General features: G+C 45.4%; 1 protein-coding gene across 1 annotated transcript in view; it reads left to right on the top strand.

Moving 5' to 3' along the window:
• Positions 1 to 380: 380 nt before the first annotated feature.
• Positions 381 to 20170, top strand: part of LOC139366890 (collagen alpha-1(XI) chain-like) — a 166321-nt gene continuing 146531 nt past the window's right edge. Inside the window, exons 1-4 of the mRNA XM_071104629.1 lie at positions 381 to 727; positions 13024 to 13188; positions 17124 to 17337; positions 19128 to 19290. Coding sequence (XP_070960730.1) covers positions 613 to 727; positions 13024 to 13188; positions 17124 to 17337; positions 19128 to 19290 — 657 coding nt within the window. The 5' untranslated portion in view covers positions 381 to 612. The remainder of the gene's footprint in view (positions 728 to 13023; positions 13189 to 17123; positions 17338 to 19127; positions 19291 to 20170) is intronic.

The following is a 20170-nucleotide window of genomic DNA, read 5'->3' as shown; positions in this document are numbered from 1 at the left end:
GGCAGAACAGTATACTGTGGGATAGGACAGACAAGTCCACGAGACACTGTTCAACAGTGGGAATTATGCTCACGTGCCACATTTAGTCTCTCACCCTAATGGCATTCCGTTCATTCCCAGGACATTTCCAGGAAGTACAGGCCACTTTTTTCGTCTTCTTTTATTAAAAATAATAATAATGATTGTACGTGCACGCGCTCAGGGTAGACTTAATTGGCAGGAGCTTTGTAAAACTGATGGGTGGATCCCAAGGATAATTTCTAGCCCCGTGATTTGCTAATCAGGGTCATTTCCCCCCCTCCATGTCATTTCACTGTAATCGTGGGTCTGGTTTGCGGTGCTTGCCCAGCCCTCCTGTCGGTGTAGCTCTTAGGGTAACGAGTGCTCTCTGTGCCTGTTGATTTAAACCCGAATACATTCAGTCAGAAGGCTGGGTACTGGAAAGGAAGACCGTATAATGGGGGGGGCCTGGAGTGGCTGAGAGAAGAGGATAAACACCCCTCATTTATGGCTGTTTAGTGCAATTATCCATAACACAGGGATTGTGGAAGGGACCTCATTTAAAATCACCTGAAGTCACCCAAGTTGTGTTCACTTTTGTGGGCGCAGACCATGGAGATGCGAAAGCGGTCCACAAGGTGGAAAACGAAAAAGTGGATTATGGATTCCACTGTAACCGCATTCATGACTTTATCCCTGGTTCTGCAGGCTACCCATGTCAGAGCAGGTAAGAACAACTGTTAGGATCCAAAAAACGTTGTGTAAAAGTTGTAGTGAGTAGACTAGGGACTATCAGCCAACCGCGGCAGAAACCTTATTAGGGGACTGCTCTTAAAACATGATGGAGATACGGGGAGAGATATAGGGAGAGATACTGGGAGAGATATAGGGAGAGATCCGGGGAGAGATATAGGGAGAGATCCGGGGAGAGATGTAGGGAGAGATACGGGGAGAGATATAGGGAGAGATACGGGGATAAATATAGGATAGATCCGGGGAGAGATGTAGGGAGAGATACGGAGAGAGATCCGGGGAGAGATACGGGGAGAGATATAGGGAGAGATCGGGGAACATAACAGGGTCTTGTTTTCGTAAATGTCTGTAATTAATTTTGTATTTTCAATTAGTAACGCAACTAGATGTGAGAAGAAGGATAGGAAAGAGACTGTTCCTACTTGATTCGGTCAAGAGGTCTGTGGATCCAATTGAACTAAAGTCGAGGTACAGTTGTACCTCACAAAGTAAAGTGAATCACGTATTTTATTGAACATTTACATTCAAAGATATATTCGTTGAACACTATTGATATTTTGTTCCGAATATATTTAGGTATCACTGTCATGTGTTTCAACGGGTTATAAAGAAGTTGGTTACATGTATTTTAATTCATTTTTACCTCATCTACCCATCCACTTATTTGTTCACGATGTTTATTTGGTGCGCTTGCTTTTCTGTCCGCTTAACTTAGTTTAGATATGAAGGAGCGGTAAAACACGTTTTCAATAGCACCCCATTTAGAGATTTATGGTGAAAAAAAAATCTAACTCTGAACCTCTGGTCCGTTAGGTGTGTGTGACGTGGTTCAGCCAGGTCAACGTGGTGGAATTCCGCACGGTTTGAGATTGCAGCCACACAGTTTGCTAAAGAGGAGAGGTGTCTGCCAATTTTTATTCGTGGCTCCGGGGCACACAGGACATTTCCGGACCCGATTCACGAGCACGTCATGAAATTGCATTGAATACCGACAACCGTGCTCTCATCGATTGATCAGTAACGCACAATCTTTGGGGAGTTGTGCAGTGTGGCAGACCCATCAGACTGATCCACCGTTAAAGGGTATGTCATATGGGTATTATTAATTAGGTGATTGTTTAACTAGACATTAATTGCATTTTTGCCTGGCACCGCAAATTTCCACGCATTATTTCTGGCCATGGATGGTGTAGGGCGGCCCATGGACTGACCGGCGCGCACTGCAGCTGTCTCGAGGGCCGTCCTCTTGGACGTTCTGATAGATTTGAGTGGTCAAGCAGCGCATCACTGACTTGCTGAAAGGATCACCCTTTCTCCACACTGCCCTAGTCCGCACCGAAGCCCAACGAGAGACTGGAGGGCTTTGTGCAACACCCAACTTTCCCTCCTGAATTTTGCACTTGCATGTGTGGGTTGGGGTGACAAGTCCGCGTTGTCTGGGCTCTGAGCTGTGCGCGTTCCCTCCACCGTGGGAATGTTTCCAGTCTAAGTGCTGCTCATTGATTGGTTGATGGTTCGCTTAGCACTTCCGTATTATTTAATAGGCTCTTCAAACTGCAGGCCAGCAGCATGCAGACCAGGCCTATTCCCATAACGGGAGGTGAGCTAGTCACTGAGTTCAGGTCTTCAGGATTACAGACCCCGTATAGTTAGTCTAGAATACATAGTCTATCAATACACTCATTACAACAGGATAATATTGTATTAATATTTTAAGAGGGGATTTATCAGACTGAATCTAAACCAGCGATGACATTGGTTCTCATCAGTCTTCTATATTCTAATCTTACTTACATTCTGATTGATTGTATTTCTATGAACAGTTGATGTATTGTATTAGTTCACGTGTTAACCCTTTCAGTTGTTCAATATTTACTAATGGCTTTATACACACTGCCCAGAACAGTACAAGGCCTACACAGACCTCTTCATTGTTCAAACTCATATAAATGACCATTCACTTTCATTCATGTTCATATCCATGTGACTATATACAGTTTGTGTTTTCTGAGTTTCTCGACGGGTGTTTATGGGATCATTTAAGCTGTTTTCTGCAGGGTGTCCTCTGAGCTAACAGTGGTACAGACAACATTGTCACTGTCCCTGGTTCATGTGCTCCTTTTCTGGTGCATTCCTGCAGACAACGGTAGCGTTTCAGAGCCCTCACAAACCTCTCTCTCTCTCTCTCTCTCTCTCTCTCTCTCTCTCTCTCTCTCTCTCTCTCTCTCTCTCTCTCTCTCTCTCTCTCTCTCTCTCTCTCTCTCTCTCTCTCTCTCTCTCTCTCTCGCTGAATTGCAATGAAACATGGACAGCCAGGTCTAAATGGGATGTGGTGTTTAGTTCTGTTTGGTCGGTGGAGGTCTGTTCAAGCCCTGCCTGTCTCATCAGTGACTAGGTAGGTTTACATTGGCCCGTTGGGAATATGTCTGGGTAATGTCATCATGACCTCTCTCCTTTTCCTCCATGAGGAGACTGTTGACTTAACAACACATGTTGTTTGGACTGTATAAACCATGCCTTGTAATTAAGCAATATGTTTAAGCAATAAGGCACAAGGAGTTGTGGTATTTTTTATATATTTATTTTTATTTATTTGACCTTTATTTAACTAGGCAAGTCAGTTAAGAACAAATTCTTATGGTATATGGCCAATATGTTCTTATGCACGACAACGCGGGGTGCCTGGATACAGCCCTTAGCCGTGCTATATTGGCCATCTACCACACCCCCTTGTGCCTTATAAACTGGTTACCAATGTAATTAGACCAGTAAAAATATATGTTTTGTCATATACCCGTGGTACACGGTCTGATATACCACGGCTTTCAGCCAATCAGCATTCAGAGCTCGAACTACCCAGTTTATAATTAGACGTACATTTTTGGTGTCGTTTTAAAGTAGAAGGCCTCAATGTGATATTCACTTTAGATATTTTATTGCAGTGGATTTTTAAAGAGTTAAAGAGAGAAAATCAAACACATACACTTTAAAAACGGTGATCTTTTTCCTTGATATGACACACCAGCAAAAAATAGGTCTTGAGACTGAAACATGGAATTCAAAAAGAGGGAGAGAGTATGAGAAGAGTGAGATAAGGGTAGAGGCACAGTGAGAGAAGAGAGATGGAGAGACATTCTGGTTGAAGGCCCCTGTATGGATACTATGAGTTGGCCCTTTTCCCCTGTGGGTTCCTTCCCGTGCCACATAGGGACTTGGACTTGGATATATGTGACCTTATTTGCACATCGGCCAGGAGTAAACTAACACCAGGTGTAAACTCACACCCGGAGTAAACTCACACCCGGAGTAAACTCACACCAGGAGTAAACTCACACCAGGAGTAAACTCACACCAGGAGTAAACTCACACCAGGTGTAAACTCACACCAGGAGTAAACTCACACCAGGAGTAAACTCACACCAGGAGTAAACTCACACCAGGTGTAAACTCACACCAGATCATCAGATAGGGAGTTTTGGAAGACTGAACACACACATTTGGTGTTTAAATGGATTTGGGTGTATTTCATTTTTTAGGGCATGTGGGTGAGAGGGTTGCCCACTGTCCAAGTCACCACCTATCTGGAGACAGAGACAGAAAGAGAGAGAAAACAAGACAGACAGAGATAGAGAAGGGGAGAGAGAGAAAGAGAGAGAGAGAGAAAGATAGATAGACAGAGAGAGAGAGAGAGAGAGAGAGAGAGAGAGAGAGAGAGAGAGAGAGACAGAGATGCACTCTGTTGGAACAGAAACTCACTCACAAATAATGTTTCAGTTCACTTAGAAGAGCCCAGTGAATACCTGGGTACGTTTCACATCATACAATATGGCCAAGTTGTCGTGGAGAACATCCCAATCAGCCTCTCTCTCACTCTGTAACGTTACTGATAAGCAACGTTCCCTCAAAGCTGTGCACACTCCAGGCTGACCGACAAACATTTCTGTAAAAAAATCTATGATAATACCTTGTATTCCTATTATTATTTTTTTTTTACATTTGTCCAGGGCTGTTCTATCATTCCAGCCTACAGTAGCAGCCAATGTGTGGTGTTCAATGTTGGACTACATTCCACAAGACTTAAAAAAAAAAACACACATGCAAGGCTGGACATTAACCTGTTGATCCACTTCTCCTTCTGGACAAGGAGGTGCCTGCACATGTTGTTGTGTTGTTTGATGCAAGTAACCACTGTAAAAAATAAAATGCCAATGCATTGTCGTTCGGGCCATTTTGTTTTATTGTGTACATTTTTTGAGGTGAGCTATATTATCACACCGGTACCACAGCCATTGTTTTATTACTTGTGAACCACAGATGAGTGAGCATACATTTAAAATCATTTGCTTTTTACTTTTATTTTTGTGTGCTGATGGTGCCTGCATCTGAGGTTCAGTCTCAGCGGAGAGAGAGAGCAGCAGACTGAGGGTCAGTCTCAGTGGAGAGAGAGAGCAACAGACTGAGGGTCAGTCTCAGAAGAGAGAGAGCAGCAGACTGAGGGTCAGTCTCAGCGGAGAGAGAGAGCAGCAGACTGATGGTCTGTCTCAGAGGAGAGAGAGAGCAGCAGACTGAGGGTCCGTCTCAGAGGAGAGAGATAGAGAGCAGCAGACTGAGGGTCAGTCTCAGTGGAGAGAGAGAGCAGCAGACTGAGGGTCCGTCTCAGAGGAGAGAGAGAGCAGCAGACTGAGGGTCCGTCTCAGAGGAGAGAGAGAGCAGCAGACTGAGGGTCCGTCTCAGAGGAGAGAGAGAGCAGCAGACTGAGGGTCAGTCTCAGCAGAGGGAGAGAGCAGCAGACTGAGGGTCCGTCTCAGAGGAGAGAGAGAGCAGCAGACTGAGGGTCCGTCTCAGAGGAGAGAGAGAGCAGCAGACTGAGGGTCCGTCTCAGAGGAGAGAGAGAGCAGCAGACTGAGGGTCAGTCTCAGAGGAGAGAGAGAGCAGCAGACTGAGGGTCCGTCTCAGAGGAGAGAGAGAGCAGCAGACTGATGGTCTGTCTCAGAGGAGAGAGAGAGCAGCAGACTGAGGGTCAGTCTCAGCAGAGGGAGAGAGCAGCAGACTGAGGGTCCGTCTCAGAGGAGAGAGAGAGCAGCAGACTGAGGGTCTGTCTCAGAGGAGAGAGAGAGCAGCAGACTGAGGGTCCGTCTCAGAGGAGAGAGAGAGCAGCAGACTGAGGGTCCGTCTCAGAGGAGAGAGAGTACAGCAGACTGAGGGTCAGTCTCAGAGGAGAGAGAGAGCAGCAGACTGAGGGTCCGTCTCAGAGGAGAGAGAGAGCAGCAGACTGAGGGTCCGTCTCAGAGGAGAGAGAGAGCAGCAGACTGAGGGTCCGTCTCAGCGGAGAGAGAGAGAGAGCAGCAGACTGAGGGTCCGCCTCAGAGGAGAGAGAGAGCAGCAGACTGAGGGTCAGTCTCAGCAGAGAGAGAGAGCAACAGACTGAGGGTCCGTCTCAGAGGAGAGAGAGAGCAGCAGACTGAGGGTCAGTCTCAGCAGAGAGAGAGAGCAGCAGACTGAGGGTCCGTCTCACCGGAGAGAGAGAGCAACAGACTGAGGGTCAGTCTCAGAAGAGAGAGAGCAGCAGACTGAGGGTCAGTCTCAGCGGAGAGAGAGAGCAGCAGACTGAGGGTCCGTCTCAGAGGAGAGAGAGAGAGCAGCAGACTGAGGGTCAGTCTCAGCGGAGAGAGAGAGAGAGCAGCAGACTGAGGGTCAGTCTCAGCAGAGAGAGAGAGCAGCAGACTGAGGGTCCGTCTCAGAGGAGAGAGAGAGCAGCAGACTGAGGGTCTGTCTCAGAGGAGAGAGAGAGCAGCAGACTGAGGGTCAGTCTCAGCAGAGGGAGAGAGCAGCAGACTGAGGGTCCGTCTCAGAGGAGAGAGAGAGCAGCAGACTGAGGGTCTGTCTCAGAGGAGAGAGAGAGCAGCAGACTGAGGGTCCGTCTCAGAGGAGAGAGAGAGCAGCAGACTGAGGGTCAGTCTCAGAGGAGAGAGAGAGCAGCAGACTGAGGGCAGCAGACTGAGGGTCCGTCTCAGCGGCTAGAGCGAGCAGCAGACTGAGGGTCAGTCTCAGCAGAAAGAGAGAGCAGCAGACTGAGGGTCAGTCTCTACGTCCCTCCGCTCTTCCTCCACTGACACTGGCCAAAATGGGACACTCTCTTCCAGATGATTACGAAACTGGAGTCACACCGCAATATTTATGCATTATGCTCAAATTCATGCTGTTACTCCTATGAACAGAGAAAGTGAAATATTCCTCGATATTAGACAACAACGCCTATAGAGACACTTTCCTACTCATTCATTTCTGCTGCAGTGCTTGTTGTAGCGCTGAGTGGAAATAGGAAGAACGGGCATTTGATGGTTTATAATGGTGTTGAATATAAAGTGTTGACAGTGCTGAGTGTAACGGCTGTCATCGGTGGAAGAAGGTGAGGACCAAGGTGCAGCGTCGTAAGTGTTCATGCTTTTTAATAATAATCAAAACTGAACACTGAATAACAAAACAACAAAGAAAACAACCGAAACAGTTCTGTCTGGTGCAAAAACACACAGACTGAAAACAAACACCCACAAAATACAATGGAAAACAGGCTGCCTAAATATGGTTCTCAATCAGGGACAACGATTGACAGCTGCCTCTGATTGAGAACCATACCAGCTCAAACACAGAAATAGAAAGTCATAGAAAATCTAACATAGACAACCCACCCAACTCACACTGAGTAAGAACTTAAACATGAAGTCGGTCATCAAAACAGGAGCTCTTTACTGTATTCGTTGACAGTCTCTCTCTCTAGTCATGGTTTTAAACGTTTAGAAACCTCACTGTATCAACTATACTGTATTTGTTGACAGTCTCTCTCTCTAGTCACGTTTAGAAACCTTACTGTATCAACTATACTGTATTTGTTGACAGTCTCTCTCTCTAGTCACGTTTAGAAACCTCACCGTATCAACTATACTGTATTTGTTGACAGTCTCTCTCTCTCTCTAGTCACGTTTAGAAACCTCACCGTATCAACTATACTGTATTTGTTGACAGTCTCTCTCTCTAGTCACGTTTAGAAACCTCACCGTATCAACTATACTGTATTTGTTGACAGTCTCTCTCTCTCTAGTCACGTTTAGAAACCTCACCGTATCAACTATACTGTATTTGTTGACAGTCTCTCTCTCTAGTCACGTTTAGAAACCTCACAGTATCAACTGTACTGTATTCGTTGACAGTCTCTCTCTCTAGTCATGTTTAGAAACCTCACCGTATCAACTTTGTTGTAGCTTTCTTATACACCTGCTACATTACTGCAGACACGGTAATCTGAGCCATCCGATTGGCCAGTGGTAAGCCTATAGTGCACTTGATTTGCTCTCTCTGCCCGCGGGGAAGGCAGAGTTGTACCTTCAGACACATGAAATGGTTCAAAATTGCAACAGTTCGCCTGCAGGGCAGCTGAATCGGGTGCACCTACAACCAAGGCTTTATCTTTGGGGTTTTTACAGAAATGTTAGCCGATCGACTAGGACTGTCTTGGAGATCGGTCGCAATCGACTGGTCGACCAGTTGGTGACTACTGCTCTATAAAGAGTGAAGTTCAATATCGTGCTTCTCTCTGTGGGATAATAATTCTGTGCGGCAGTCTCGTGACTACTAGCTTTAGAGGGAACATGAGCTATTGAACCGTAATAAATATGTTAAAGCGTGTCATGTGTTTGGTTTGAGGTGAAACCAAATCATTATGGACTGTTGCTTTGTTGGTTTAGGCCCAGTAGTCATTATGGACTCTGTTGGTTTAGGCCCAGTAGTCATTATGGACTGTTGGTTGTAGTCATTATGGACTCTGTTGGTTTAGGCCCAGTAGTCATTATGGACTCTGTTGGTTTAGGCCCAGTAGTCATTATGGACTCTGTTGGTTTAGGCCCAGTAGTCATGATTATGTATAGCCTAGGTAATACTGAAGACATCCTTCTATACAACGGAAATAGCTTCATGTTGAAACAGGGACAGGCTTCCCAGCATGCTGCATTGAGAAGAATGAAGCAGGAAGTTGGTTTGCTGTAACTACTGGAGTGTCTGCTTGCCAAATTGTGTGTCGAGAGGGAAAGATACATGTTTTATAACATCTTGTATAAAATTGCTAAAGAAACTGACGCGTGCCAAACCAAACAGTGGTTTTAGACCAAACCCACAGGAAGGACTATTTGATGCTTTTAGACAGACCAATCAAAATCAAATCTGATTTTGTTGGTCACATACACATGTTTAGCAGATGTTATTGCAGGTGTAGCTAACTGCTTGTGTTCCTAGCTCCAACTCTGCAGTAATATCTAACAATACACAAAAATACACACAAATCTAAAAGTAAAAGAATGGAATTAAGAAATATATAAATATTAAGACGAGCTATGTCAGAGTCCAGGAGTATCAATATTTATGGTTACTACATGATTCCATATGTGTTATTTCATAGTTTGGATGTCTTCACTATTATACTACAATGTAGAACATAGTAAAAAATAAAGAAAAACACTTGAATTAGTAGCTGTGTCCAATTTCCTGACTGGTACTGTATGTATGTGATGTATAGATATTATGGACAGTATGTGGATAGAATATGTAATATAGAATAGATAGGATATAATAGTATAGGGCTGGTTCAGCACCGTGTAAAGACAGAGTGTGGTTCGCGCCCCTTAACAATCCACTAGGATAGGGCTTGTAAAGACAGAGTATGGTTCTAGCCCCTTAACAATCCACTAGTATATGGCTGGTTCTGCACCATGTAAAGACAGAGTGTGGTTCTCGCCCCTTAACAATCCACTAGGATAGGGCTTGTAAAGACAGAGTATGGTTCTAGCCCCTTAACAATCCACTAGTATAGGGCTGGTTCTGCACCATGTAAAGACAGAGTGTGGTTCTCGCCCCTTAACAATCCACTAGTATATGGCTTGTAAAGATAGAGTATGGTTCTAGCCCCTTAACAATCCACTAGTATATGGCTTGTAAAGACAGAGTATGGTTCTAGCCCCTTAACAATCCACTAGTATAGGGCTGGTTCTGCACCATGTAAAGACAGAGTATGGTTCTAGCCCCTTAACAATCCATTAGTATATGGCTTGTAAAGACAGAGTATGGTTCTAGCCCCTTAACAATCCACTAGTATAGGGCTGGTTCTGCACCATGTAAAGACAGAGTATGGTTCTCGCCCCTTAACAATCCACTAGTATAGGGCTGGTTCTGCACCATGTAAAGACAGTACATTTCTAGCCCCTTAACAATCCACTAGTAAATGGCTTGTAAAGACAGTACATTTCAAGCCCCTTAACAATCCACTAGTAAATGGCTTGTAAAGACAGAGTATGGTTCTAGCCCCTTAACAATCCACTAGTATATGGCTTGTAAAGACAGAGTATGGTTCTAGCCCCTTAACAATCCACTAGTATATGGCTTGTAAAGACAGAGTATGGTTCTAGCCCCTTAACAATCCACTAGTATATGGCTTGTAAAGACAGAGTATGGTTCTAGCCCCTTAACAATCCACTAGTATAGGGCTGGTTCTGCACCATGTAAAGACAGAGTATGGTTCTAGCCCCTTAACAATCCACTAGTATATGGCTTGTAAAGACAGAGTATGGTTCTAGCCCCTTAACAATCCACTAGTATATGGCTTGTAAAGACAGAGTATGGTTCTAGCCCCTTAACAATCCACTAGTATATGGCTTGTAAAGACAGAGTATGGTTCTAGCCCCTTAACAATCCACTAGTATATGGCTTGTAAAGACAGAGTATGGTTCTAGCCCCTTAACAATCCACTAGTATATGGCTTGTAAAGACAGTACATTTCAAGCCCCTTAACAATCCACTAGTAAATGGCTTGTAAAGACAGAGTATGGTTCTAGCCCCTTAACAATCCACTAGTATATGGCTTGTAAAGACAGAGTATGGTTCTAGCCCCTTAACAATCCACTAGTAAATGGCTTGTAAAGACAGTACATTTCAAGCCCCTTAACAATCCACTAGTATATGGCTTGTAAAGATAGAGTATGGTTCTACTGCATTCGTTGCTATACTAAATCTAAAGTTTGAACTCTTGGGAGTAGTCCTCTACCTCCCTGTCTCACAGACCTATCAGACAGCTGTTGTTAACATTGAGAAGGCGTTTCGATAAGAGTATGGTCCCCACCCCAGCTTTCCCATGGGTCTGTCTCACTGGGGTGTCGGATCAAAACACGGGCTCCTTTATGTAAAGAGCAACAGCTAGAAGAGAATGGGATATGCCGAGTGCAGGCTCTGACTGTGACCTTTATCAAAGTAAACCTATATCCACAGTACTGTGTTGTAAGATCGGCCAGTTTATTATGCTACTAGTAGTCATTCTGCTGATGGACGTACTTCCTGTCACATGGTACAGTACAGTGTTAGATGGGCCTGCTGATCACACAGATGTGGCTCAGTGAGCTGGCTCCTGTTTCTGGGAGAAGGAGGATGGTGGGGGGTTAAGGGGTGGGGGATATGTAGCCAGGGGAGACAGGGAGATATGTGGACAGGGGAGACAGGGGGATGTGTAGCCAGGGGAGACAGGGGGATATGTAGACAGGGGAGACAGGGGGATATGTAGACAGGGGAGGCAGGGGGATATGTAGACAGGGGAGACAGGGGGATATGTAGGCAGGGGAGACAGGGGGATATGTAGACAGGGGGATATGTAGACAGGAGAGAGAGGGGGATATGTAGCCAGGGGAGACAGGGGGATATGTAGACAGGGGAGACAGTGGGATATGTAGACAGACAGTGGGATATGAGACAGGGGGATATGTAGACAGGAGAGAGAGGGGGATATGTAGACAGGGGAGACAGGGGGATATGTAGCCAGGGGAGACAGGGGGATATGTAGACAGGGGAGACAGGGGGATATGTAGACAGGGGAGACAGGGGGATATGTAGACAGGGGAGACAGGGATATGTAGACAGGAGAGGCAGGGGGATATGTAGACAGGGGAGACAGGGGGATATGTAGACAAGGGGACATGTAGACAGGGGAGTCAGGGGGATATGTAGACGGGGAGACAGGGGAGACAGGGGAGACAGGGGGATATGTAGACAGGGGAGACAGGGGAGACAGGGGGATATGTAGACATGGGAGACAGTGGGATATGGAGACAGGGGGATATGTAGACAGGGGGATATGTAGACAAGAGAGAGGGGGATATGTAGACAGGGGAGACAGGGGAGACAGGGGGATATGTAGACAGGGGGATATGTAGACAGGAGAGAGAGGGGGACATGTAGACAGGGGAGACAGGGGGATATGTAGACAGGGGAGACAGGGGGACATGTAGACAGGGGAGACATGGGGATATGTAGACAGGGGAGACAGGGGGATATGGAGACAGGGGAGACAGGGGGATATGGAGACAGGGGAGACAGGGGGATATGTAGACAGGGGAGACAGGGGGATATGTAGACAGGGGAGACAGGGGGATATGTAGACAGGGGAGACAGGGGATATGTAGACAGGGGAGACAGGGGGGTATGTAGACATGGGAGACATGGGGATATGTAGACAGGGGGATATGTAGACAGGAGAGAGAGGGGGATATGTAGCCAGGGGAGACAGGGGGATATGTAGACAGGGGAGACAGTGGGATATGTAGACAGGGGAGACAGGGGGATATGTAGACAGGAGAGAGAGGGGGATATGTAGACAGGGGAGACAGGGGGATATGTAGCCAGGGGAGACAGGGGGATATGTAGACAGGGGAGACATGGGGATATGTAGACAGGGGGATATGTAGACAGGAGAGAGAGGGGGATATGTAGCCAGGGGAGACAGGGGGATATGTAGACAGGGGAGACAGTGGGATATGTAGACAGGGGAGACAGGGGGATATGTAGACAGGAGAGAGAGGGGGATATGTAGACAGGAGAGAGAGGGGGATATGTAGACAGGGGAGACAGGGGGATATGTAGCCAGGGGGCCAATACATCTGTCTATGTTCGATTATTTGAAGTCCTTCCTCATTAGGTTATCACCACTAGAATGGAAGTATTCAGTAGACAGATTCGGTAACACTTTATAGACGGTTTACTGGATTCAAATGTGAATTCTTTTAAAGGCTATAAAGCCATGATCATGAATCAGAGGTTCGGTATGATGTGACTTACATTTTGTGTAAATGCAATAGATTATGGTTGCTTGACATTCTAACCGTTGAAACAAAAGATTAAGGTGCGTTGTGAAGTTCTTGTCAGATTATAAATCGTGTTGTATCTTCTCTCTCTCTCCAACAGCTCAACCAGTGGACGTGCTTAAAGTATTAGACTTTCACAATTCCCCAGAAGGAGTTAGGAAAACATCAGGATTTTGCACAAACCGAAGAGCATCTAAGCCAGACACAGCCTACAGAGTTGGAAAGCAAGCCCAGATCAGTGCCCCCACCAAGCAGCTTTTCCCAGGTATGACAAACCACGTCCTTCCATCCCTCTGTTCCCCTCTACCCTCTCTCTGTTTTACCCCAAATATAGGCTGTGAAGCTGTTACTGTAATTTAATTATACCAATATGTTTTCATTAATTGATTTCCATTAATCTATTTTATGAGAATTTGTAAGATTCTTGTTTGCATAAAATAGACGGAGACCAGTCTTATCAATAATAGGTAACAGTATTTATTCTCGTAGCGCGCTGCCAGGTTACCACGAGCAACAGTTTATATACAATAACATGACGTCATTTCATTGCTTCTAAAATGAATCTCCTCCTCTCGACCGAGACAAAAGGAACTTTAAAAGTTAATTCAAAGTTCCTTCTGACCCACTAGCACATACACAGGACACACAACACAACTAAATTAACTTTTGACTCCTCACCATTATCGATCACCATTTAGCTGACAGTTCTAATTAACAGAAAACCTAGGAATGCACTCACTGCCTTATCTAAAACACCCCAGAGCTAAGTTTCGTCGGTTCAACCATAGGTTAACTACCTTATCTGCTTACTTAATCCACAACCCATTCATTTCTGCCTAGTTGGAATGGTGTTCATTAACTTTAATTACTCATTGTCCGTGTCACACAATCCCTTCTTATGAACTCATATTGTTAATCAGATATAACAAAACAGAGTATAAGTTTACTTAGTTACAGTTCCCTTCAAAATGAGATTATTGTTCAGTCATTTATTAATAATATTCCTAACAGCAGTGCAGAAGGGAGCAGTGTTTAAAAGTGTCTTTTGTTAGTCCTGCCAAGGTTTTTGACAGGAGATGACATCCCTGATCTGATTATGTGGCAGTGCTGTATTCCTTCCTCACCAACCCCAGAGAGAGAGAATCTGGCTGAGAGAACTAGCTAGTTTAACACCAATCCCCAGAGAGAGAGAATCTGGCTGAGAGAACTAGCTAGTTTAACACCAATCCCCAGAGAGAGAGAATCTGGCTGAGAGAACTAGCTAGTTTAACACCAATCCCCAGAGAGAGAGAATCTGGCTGAGAGAACTAGCTAGTCTAACACCAACACCCAGAGAGAGAGAATCTGGCTGAAAGAACTAGCTAGTCAAACACCAACCCTAGAGAGAGAGAATCTGGCTGAAAGAACTAGCTAGTCTAACACCAACTCCAGATAGAGAGAGGATCTGGCTGAGAGAACTAGCTAGTTTAACACCAATCCCCAGAGAGAGAGAATCTGGCTGAGAGAACTAGCTAGTTTAACACCAACCCCAGAGAGAGAGAGGATCTGGCTGAGAGAACTAGCTAGTCAAACACCAACCCCAGAGAGAGAGAATCTGGCTGAGAGAACTAGCTAATCTAACACCAATCCCCAGAGAGAGAGAGGATCTGGCTGAGAGAACTAGCTAGTCAAACACCAACACCCAGAGAGAGAGGATCTGGCTGAGAGAACTAGCTAGTCAAACACCATCCCCAGAGAGAGAGAGAGGATCTGGCTGAGAGAACTAGCTAGTTTAACACCAACACCCAGAGAGAGAGGATCTGGCTGAGAGAACTAGCTAGTCAAACACCATCCCCAGAGAGAGAGAGGATCTGGCTGAGATAACTAGCTAGTTTAACACCAACACCCAGAGAGAGAGGATCTGGCTGAGAGAACTAGCTAGTCAAACACCAACCCCAGAGAGAGAGAGAATCTGGCTGAGAAAACTAGCTAGTTCAACACCAACCCCAGAGAGAGAGAGAGGATCTGGCTGAGAGCGAAGGCTTGAATTGAATTAAACAAATTAACTCAATGGCCGTCATGTTGAAATAGTAAACGATTGTTATGAGTCTGGATTATGCACCAGAGTTGTTTCAGGTGTTTTATGTGAGACAGTAGATACTGACTTATTTCATGTGGGTGTTAAAACCCAAGTTTGACTCATTCTGTCCCGATTGTCGTATGAAATGGACCAAGGTGCAGCGTGGTGAGCGTACATTTCTCTTTATTATAAATGTCGCCAACAAACACGACCGTGAAGCTTACTAGGGCTATAGTGCCACTAACAAAGTCAACTACCCACAACTAAGGTGGGAAAAACAGGCTGCCAACGATAGACAGCTGTCTCTGATTGGGAACCATACCCGGCCAAAACACACAGAAATACAAAACATAGAATGCCCGCCCCACATCACACCCTGACCTAACCAAATAGAGAAATAAAACGTCTCTCTAAGGTCAGGTCGTGACACATTCATAGATCTGTTTAGTTGGACTTTAGTTGCATTTCCAGGTGCCTACTTGAGACATATGCGTCTCAAGTAGAATCAAGAAGTTAAAGTTGTGTAGTATATTTTTATAGGTTGTATTCCTCTTTGGCACAACTGTTTCAAATCGCTAATCCAGAAATGGTTGTGTTTAAATAAACTCAGGAAAAGTGTCAATAAATCTATTTTCATTTTCAGACATTGGTTGCCCCCCAAATTGGCTCTTCTGAAAGTAAAATTGTACTCTAAATACGAGAGATTTTACACGTTCAATATCATTGCCCTGAAAGGTATATCGTTGTCATCAAGCCTGGAAATGTATGTACGTGGTTAAAGTAGTATACGATTAGCTCAGGTGGCTTAGTTGGTAGAGTGTGATGGTTGTAACGCCAGGGTTGTGGGTTTGATTCCCTCTGGAGTGAATAAATGATTAGTTTAGGTCTATCTGGATGCTTGTAACGCCAGGGTTGTGGGTTTGATTCCCTCTGGAGTGAATAAATGATTAGTTCAGGTCTATCTGGATGCTTGTAACGCCAGGGTTGTGGGTTTGATTCCCTCTGGAGTGAATAAATTATTAGTTTAGGTCTATCTGGATGCTTGTAACACCAGGGTTGTGGGTTTGATTCCCTCTGGAGTGAATAAATGATTAGTTCAGGTCTATCTGGATGCTTGTAACGCCAGGTTGTGGGTTTGATTCCCTCTGGAGTGAATAAATGATTAGTTTAGGTCTATCTGGATGCTTGTAACACCAGGGTTGTGGGTTTGATTCCCTCTGGAGTGAATAAATGATTAGTTTAGGTCTATCTGGATGCTTGTAACACCAGGGTTGTGGGTTTGATTCCCTCTGGAGTGAATAAATGATTAGTTTAGGTCTATCTGGATGCTTGTAACACCAGGGTTGTGGGTTTGATTCCCTCTGGAGTGAATAAATGATTAGTTTAGGTCTATCTGGATGCCTGAGAGACTGTAAACATGGGGTAGTTGCAGAACAAATTAGACCTTACACACCAAAAAAACACGAACACAATGTGTGTCTATAAGAAACTGAATGCGATTGTGTAAATGTAAAGGGTAACTGAATTGAAAAGTCCTCACCTGTGATTTCTATTTTTTGTTACTCAATAATACACATCTTATGATTGAATCAGTTACATCTTATGATTGAATCAGTTACATCTTATGATTCAATCAGTTACATCTTATGATTCAATCAGTTACATCTTATGATTCAATCAGTTACATCTTATGATTGAATCAGTTACATCTTATGATTGAATCAGTTACATCTTATGATTCAATCAGTTACATCTTATGATTCAATCAGTTACATCTTATGATTCAATCAGTCACATCTTATTATTCAATCAGTCACATCTTATTATTGAATCAGTCACATCTTATCATTGAATCAGTCACATCTTACGATTGAATCAGTCACATCTTATGATTGAATCAGTTCCCTGTATTTCAAACCTGATCTAACATGTGTTTTGTGCATTGTGTAGGGGGGGGGGGGGGGGTATTACTGTATCTGTGTAATTCTGACCTGATCTAACATGTGTTTTGTGCATTGTGTATTGTGCATTGTGTATTACTGTATCTGTGTAATTCTAACCTGATCTAACATGTGTTTTGTGCATTGTGTAGGGGTGGGTATGACTGTATCTGTGATTCTAACACAACCTGTGTTCTGTAGGAGGTGAGTTCCCTGAAGACTTCTCCATCCTGACCACCCTCAGGCCCAAGGCCGGCCTCCAGTCCTTCCTGCTGTCTGTCTACAGTGAGCAGGGCGTGCAGCAGCTGGGAGTGGAGGTGGGACGCTCACCCGTCTTCCTGTATGAGGACCAGAGTGGCAGGCCCGCTCCTGAGGGCTACCCGCTGTTCCGCTCTCTCAACCTGGCCGACGGAAAGTAAGTCAAGACTGAGCTACCACTACTGCTGCTGGTTGGTCTCACAGAGAACAGGGAGAGAGACGGAGGGAGGGAGACCATCGCTGCTCACAGAGAACAGGCAGAGAGACGGAGGGAGGGAGACCATCTCTGCTCACAGAGAACAGGGAGAGAGACGGAGGGAGGGAGACCATCGCTGCTCACAGAGAACAGGGAGAGAGATGGGGGGAGGGAGACCATCGCTGCTCACAGAGAACAGGGAGAGAGACGGAGGGAGGGAGACCATCGCTGCTCACAGAGAACAGGGAGAGGGAGAGCGGGAGACCATCTCTAATCACAGAGACCAGGGAGTGGGAGAGATGGAGACCATCTCTGTTTACAGAGACCAGGGAGAGGGAGACCATCTCTGCTTACAGAGACCAGGGAGAGGGAGAGATGGATACCATCTCTGTTTACAGAGACCAGGGAGAGGGAGACCATCGCTGTTACAGAGACCAGGGAGAGGGAGACTATCTCTGCTTACAGAGACCAGGGAGAGGGAGACCATCTGTGCTTACAGAGAGCAGGGAGAGGGAGAGATGGATACCATCGCTGTTTACAGAGAGCAGGGAGAGGGAGACCATCTCTGCTTACAGAGACCAGGGAGAGGGAGACCATCTCTGCTTACAGAGACCAGGGAGAGGGAGACCATCTCTGTTACAGAGACCAGGGAGAGGGATGTTGGGGAGGGAGGAAGGAGGAGGGCTGGTTAAAGACTGAAAACAGAGCTTAGTTAAGTTTGTGTGTGTCTCTTCACTCAGACTCTATTCATACTCAAACCCTGGTGCAACCCTCTCTAGAATATATACTTTAGCCATGTCATGTGCAAAGAGCTCTCTGATTGGAGGGGTTATGGTCCTGGGTTGCGGCACGGGGGATAGGAGAGGTTATGGTCCTGGGTAGTAGCAGCAGTATGGGGGATAGGAGGGGTTATGGTCCTGGGCTACAGCACAGGGGATAGGAGGGGTTATGGTCCTGGGCTACAGCACAGGGGATAGGAGGGGTTATGGTTAGGGGGGTCATGGTTAGTAGCAGCAGTATGGGGGATAGGAGAGGTTATGGTTAGGGGGGTCCTGGATAGTAGCAGCAGTATGGTGGATAGGAGGGGTTATGGTTAGGGGGGGTCCTGGGTAGTAGCAGCAGTATAGGAGCGATAGGAGAGGATAGGAGAGGTTATGGTTAGGGGGGTCCTGGGCTGCAGCACAGGGGATAGGAGGGGTTATGGTCCTGGGATTAGTCCTCTTCCTCCCCCTTCTCCTTTCTCAGGCTCCTCCTCCTCTCTTCTCCTCCAGATCCTCTTCCTCAGGACAGTGTTTTGACTGTGCGCCTCCAGCTCTCTCTTGCTCTTTCCTGACACACACTTTCCACAATGTTCAACACGTCTGTCATGCCGAGTAACCCAGAAGGAGGATTAAGTTTGTAGTTTAATGAGTATAATCCAGTGTTAAACAGAGTGTGGAGGCCAGAATGTCCTGGAGGGGGCTCAGGAGGTGTTGGGTACACGCGTGGCCACGTCGGGTAACCCTTTTGAGTTTGTCCCAAATGGCACCCTCTTTTTTAGTGCTATGGTCAATAGGGTGTAGGGTTTCCTTTTGAGACGCAAACAGTGTTCTATCTGTTTGTGGAGGTTTTTGTTAGTCTGGTTAAAACCTGCTGTTTCATTTGGTGAACGCACTATTCAGTCTGGTCACAGCAGGGTTTTAGCAGCAGTGTAATCTGAATGTACAGTATCTAACCATGCCTCTCTGTGTTGTTCTTGTCCCCTCTAACAGGTGGCATCGTGTGGCCATCAGTGTGGAGAAGAAGATGGTCACCGTCATCGTGGACTGTAAACAGAAGATCACCAAACCCCTCCTCAGGGGTGACCGTGCCTCCGTCAACACCGAAGGGATCACCGTGTTCGGAACCAGGATCCTTGACGAAGACGTCTTCCAGGTAAAGACAGGATGTTGGATAGGATGCTGGGCTGTACATTCTGCTTGGTTGCTGTAACATGGTGATGTTAACCTCATCCCCAGTCTAATGATGCATAGCGCATATAAGCCTGGAACACCAATGACTCAAATCTGTTGTGTGTGGGAGTAAAAGAGGTGCACAAATACACTGAACAAAAATATAAACACAACATGTAAAGTGTTGGTCCCATGTTTCAATATAAGATCCAGGAAGTGTTCCACACGTACAAAAAGCTTATTTCTCTCAAATGTCTTTACTTCCCTGTTAGTGAGCATTTCTCCTTTGCCAAGATAATCCATCCACCTGACAGGTGTGGCATATCAAGAAGCTGATTAAACTGCATGATTGTTACACAGGTGTACCTTGTGCTGGGGACAGTAAAAGGCCACTCTAAAATGTGAAATTTTGTCACACAACACAATGCCACAGATGTCACAAGTTTAGAAGGAGCGTGCAATTAACATGCTGACTGCAGGAATGTCCACCAGAGCTGTTGCCAGAGAATTGTATATTAATTTCTCTACCATAAGCCTCCTCGTTTTTGAGAATTTGGCATAAATGTGTATGACAGCGTGATCCTGTTCCCGGCAATATCCAGCAACTTCATAGACCAACAATCAACAGCCTGATCAACTCCATGTGTTGCGCTGCGTGAGGCAAATGGTGGTCACACCAGATACTGAATAATTTTATGATCTACGCCCTACCTTTCTTTTTAAGGCGTCTGTGACCAACAGATGCATATCTGTATTCTTGTGAAATCCATAGATTAGGGCCTAATGAATTTATTTACATTGACTGATTTCCTTAAACAGTTGAAGTCAGAAGTTTACATACACCTTAGACAAATACATTTAAA

The sequence above is a fragment of the Oncorhynchus clarkii genome, chromosome 15, assembly GCF_045791955.1.
Source record: "Oncorhynchus clarkii lewisi isolate Uvic-CL-2024 chromosome 15, UVic_Ocla_1.0, whole genome shotgun sequence".
Classification (NCBI taxonomy): Eukaryota; Metazoa; Chordata; class Actinopteri; order Salmoniformes; family Salmonidae; genus Oncorhynchus; species Oncorhynchus clarkii.
The sequence above is the reverse complement of the archived record's forward strand: the minus strand, read 5'-3'. Positions and strand labels throughout refer to the sequence as shown.